Consider the following 4,630-nt stretch of genomic DNA (forward strand, 5'->3'; position numbering starts at 1 on the left):
ATACCAAGCATGTGAGTGAAACTTTCTTGCATCTTACTTAGCAGCTGAGCTAATTTATAAGCTCAGCTGCTAAGTAAGAACTTACATTACAATATATGATAAAGTATTTGTTGTTTTAAGTTTTAGAAATAGTTTGTTGCGTTGCAGTAGATAACTGGAACATCTTGCTAATTTTTACTCTTCTTTCAAGAGTTAGTTTAGATATCACCTCTAAGAAATGTTCAATTTTCTTTTATAATTCCCCTTCCCAGTTTGAGTTAGATGTAGATCTTCATTGCTCTCATGCATTATTACATTTCATTCTACATTTCTCGGTTTGTGCTATTTGCACCAGTGGACTGTAGGCTCCTTGAAGGTATGTATTACTTCTCTTTGTGAGAGGAATTTATTTCAGTACTTGGAAAGTAGTGGTTATTCGAAATAATTAGACTAAATCACAGAATCTCAGGATTGGAGGAACTTCGGATACCATTTAAAACAACCCAATTTGGTCTATGAAGTTTTTACTGTTGGGAATTTACTGTTTCCTGAGGAAGTTTATCTCATTTTTAAATAGCTCAGACTGTTAGCACATGCTTGTCAGCTTAATCCTCTTGTTCTGATCACTTTTTCATTACAGCTCTTCTCAGGACTTATATGGTTGAAAATATGTTCATTTGTGCTACCTGTGCACTGTAAACATATTTTTAGCCTTTTAATTATTTGTCATGTGTACCCTAATTGTATTATAAGCTTGAACATAAGGTGATGGTCTTAGATGTATTTTAATGTCTCCCACTGGAAAGTGCTGCATCCAGAAGTAAATCAATTTATGCTCTTAGCTTACAGACTTGTAGAATGTCCTGGTTAAGAGTATGGGCTCTGGAGTCAGAAGTCTTTTTTTTTCTTCCAGAGGTTGTTTCTTTATACAAAGGTAATTGACACTACGAATCCACCAGCATGCTGCTGTGGTTCACGCTGACCTTTCTCACCAGAAGTTTTGGGTGGGGGCGTGGTGGTCACTGTGGGGAGAAACAACACAGGCCTGGGGACCACTAAGCACACCAGCTGGGAGCTCCCAAAGGGCAGACACAGACACAGACACACAGACACTGTAAACCAAGAGCACTACACACAGTGACAGGAAGGAAATCCAAGCGGCAACTAGCCGTTGGCAGCCACTGATAATGCCTTCTTCTCCCAGGTATTCTTTGAGAGGCAGAATGGCAGGTGGGAGGAGACCTGGGCCTGGAGCCAAGAAGGCCAGCTGTGCCACTACAGAGCTACGTGACGTCACGTAATCACAGTCTTGCTTCTGTGGCTGTAAACTGGGGACAATAAACTGTACTTCACAAAGTTGTCATGAGGATGAAATAGGGACATATATCAAAGTACTAAATACAGAGCCTGGCACATAGAGATGTTCAATAAATATTTTTTGTCAAGAAAAACTTAGCTTGGAGAGGACCTTCTTCAGAGGCCAAGATGTGAGATAATTTCTCCATCAGAGGATCAGGACCCTTGTGCTCTCCTTGGAGCTTGCAGTTGCTGGAGTGCCCAGGGCCCCAGAATACACAGTACCAAGGCAGTTGAGGGAGACAGTGGGTTGAACACCCAGGGAGGCCCCTGCAGAAGCTGGATGGACACCAAAGGAGTTAGGGGTTGTGCCAAATGGTTCTGTACATAACACAGGCCAGAGGCAGGCTTGTAGGGAGGCAGGGTGGGCATGTGCCCAGGAGCACAGCTGGCCAGGAGGCTAGTTTCTGGCCACTGGCATGGTGCATCTGGGCAACAGGGTGGCTCAGGGGCACGTGAAGGTGGCCGCTCTGTGTAGGATAGGAACCGGGCACAGGGTTCAGCTTCTGGCTGTGGGCTGCTCTCCTTTCAGCTGAAGACCTGAGAAGTAGTTGAACATTGAAATCTTCCTCATCAGCCTGAAGGGGAACTTCTGGAACTTCAATGCTACTTGCTCTGAGAGGTCGAGGGAATAGCAGTATGTGAGGCCATATGCTAGCCCAATTCCAAGACCATAGACATTACTGAGAAAAGAAGTCTTAGGAATGAGCCAGGAGGCACACAGCAGGAGCCATGGCACCAGCATTGAGGGTATAACAATGCCAAACACAAGGGCCCTCCTCATCTGAGAGCGGACAGCGTTGACCCCCAGCATGGCAAAAGCCACTAGAGTGAAACCTCTGGCATCCTCCACTTCCCCCAGTTTCAACAGCAATGACACAGCCTCAAACAACAGGAAGATGATAGCAGAGAAGGGGGCGAAGATCATGGTGAAGAAGCAGTGACGGTTGGTGCCAACAGTTCTCTGAAAATTGCCAGCAAAGTGCCAGATGATGATAGCACCGCAGAGCAAGGAAACTGGATTCTCATAGATAAAGATGTAGATTACCAGCCTGTAAACTTGCCAGTTGCGCAGGCAATCAGACCTCAGCGAGAGGCCGGAGGGCAGCAGGGGTAGCTGCAGCAGGAACAGGTGGGGCCCAGACACCAGTAGTGAGAGTAGAGTGGTAAAGAAGGTAGCAGATGGCACCTCCGGACACAAGGACCAGCTCCGTGGAATCAGAAGTCTTGAGTTAAAATCCTGACACTACCACATACTAGTGATTATGTGACAATTAAATAAGTCACTCGATCTACATAAGTCTGTTTTCCTATGTGACAAAAGGAGATAATAACTTCTTTGTACATTTGTTGTAAAAATTAAATGAGATTGCACATAAATAGTGCTTAGCCAGAGATGGAAGAGTACATAAATGCTGTACTTTCTTCCTCTTATGACCACATTAAAATTACAAGTAAACTATAGATTGACCATTATTGTGAATCACTTGAAGTCTAGCTGAATAGAAGTCCTATAACTAAGAATATACAGAAGAAGCCACCTCAAGACTGGTATGAGGGGTGGACAAGATGAGCAGGCTGGTTCAATACCCACATGTGGCCGTTAAAAATCAGGAGGGATATCTCACCTGCAGAGGTCTTCTCTGAGGAGAGATGAGTCCCAGCCCCACACCAGGCTCCCCGGCCCAGGATTCCAGTACCAAGAAGAGGAGTTCTATTAACTTATGGCTGTGAAAACCAGCAGAGATTGTGGCTGAGTGAGATAGAAGGTGGCTGGAGTCCCAGGCATTTTTCTTAAAGGGCCCACTCACTCAGCTCCAGGGCTTGGGCAGCAGCTTAAAAGGTGTCAGGTACATAGAAGGAAACACTGAATTGTCTGGCTTCAGGTCAAGGGCTGTAGGGGCAGCTTTCTCACAGACAGAGGTACTACCAGAGGCCATTGTTTCTTTACTAAGCCCTCCCACCATCCAACCAAAAGGTGCCATATCTTGAGTCTCTATCAATCTAGTTAACACTGTACTCCTTGCCTTGGTGATTCCCTCACCCAACTTGCTGGCCTAACCAAAGCTTCTGGTAGCTTTTTCATACAAAGAGCATATCTTGGCTCATGCTACAGACTTTCTTAAAATCTTTCAAAGGTTCACAAAACCGAAACAAGAATCATCTGTCCTTAGTGTTCCCCTACATCTTGTGTTCCCCAAGCCCAGAACTAGTTGCAACCAGCAATGGTTCACAGCTTAGCCTCTCCCAGGCACTTTGAAGTCCATTACAAGTGGCAATCATCTGCAGATCACTTTATAGTTCATTCCAAGTGGCCTCGTGCAGGGTACATGCAGTGTCTGACTTTGGCCTATACCAGAACCCTTCCCAAGAGGCCCCAAAACCAAAACACCAAGTGGTCAGTTTCAGATCACCTTAAAGCATAACACAGGCCAGAGGCAGCCTTGTAGGGAGGAAGGCTGGGCATGTGCCCAGGAGCACAGGCTGTCCAGGAGGCTAGTTTCTGGCCACTGGCATGCTGCATCTGGGCAACCAAATCACCTCCTAAAACATCACACCCGAAGGGCAGACTGAGCAGGCACCAGAGCCCTGGTAAAGCGAATCCAGCTTTATAGAATCATTCCCTGCATAATAACTCCTCCACTGTAGTCATGGCCAGGCTCCACAACCAATCGCCTGAGGACCAATCCCTCCCACTGATGTGCAAATAGGAACTAAGACTCAACTATAATAGGAAGGCACACACAACTTACACAAGGGACAAAACTGGAGCACCTGGCTCAGGTAACAAGAAGAATGTGCAAATGGACCCCACAGGATACCTAATACATAAGGCCACTTGACAAAGACTGGGAGACAGAGCAGCTCTACCTCATGCATAGAAACAAAAATAGGCAGACAGCCCCAAAACTGGGGAGACAAAGAAACATGTTCCAAATTAAAGAACAGAATAAAACTCAAGAAAAAAAAATAACAAAATGGAGAAGAGCGATGTGCCAGATATAGTGTTCAAAACACTGGTTATAAGGATGCTCAATGATCTCAGGGATAACTTCAGTAAAGAGTTAGAAAAAATATAAAAAGAACCATTCAGAAATAAGAATACAATAACTGAAATAAAAAATACATTAAAGGAGGGAGTTTGGAGAAACATGGCAGAGTGAGAGAAGTCCCCAGATCTCTTCCCTTGAAACAACAATAATCTGAACATCTAAAACTCAACAAAAAACACCCAAACTGCACACCAACATGTCTGAGTGTGGGATCTGCACATGAGAGCTACCACGTGTCAGAA

General features: G+C 44.9%; 1 protein-coding gene across 1 annotated transcript in view; it reads right to left on the reverse strand.

The window, feature by feature from the left end:
• Positions 1 to 1,483: 1,483 nt before the first annotated feature.
• LOC120612327 (rhomboid domain-containing protein 2-like) overlaps positions 1,484 to 4,630 on the reverse strand; it is an 18,319-nt gene continuing 15,172 nt past the window's right edge. The window contains 5 exon segments of the mRNA XM_039874775.1: positions 1,484 to 1,650; positions 1,653 to 1,724; positions 1,727 to 1,873; positions 1,876 to 2,543; positions 3,750 to 3,879. Of these exon segments, the coding sequence (XP_039730709.1) occupies positions 1,484 to 1,650; positions 1,653 to 1,724; positions 1,727 to 1,873; positions 1,876 to 2,543; positions 3,750 to 3,879 (1,184 nt within the window).

This window comes from Pteropus medius, unplaced genomic scaffold (genome assembly GCF_902729225.1).
Source record: "Pteropus medius unplaced genomic scaffold, Ma_sr-lr_union100, whole genome shotgun sequence".
In the NCBI taxonomy this organism is placed as follows: Eukaryota; Metazoa; Chordata; class Mammalia; order Chiroptera; family Pteropodidae; genus Pteropus; species Pteropus medius.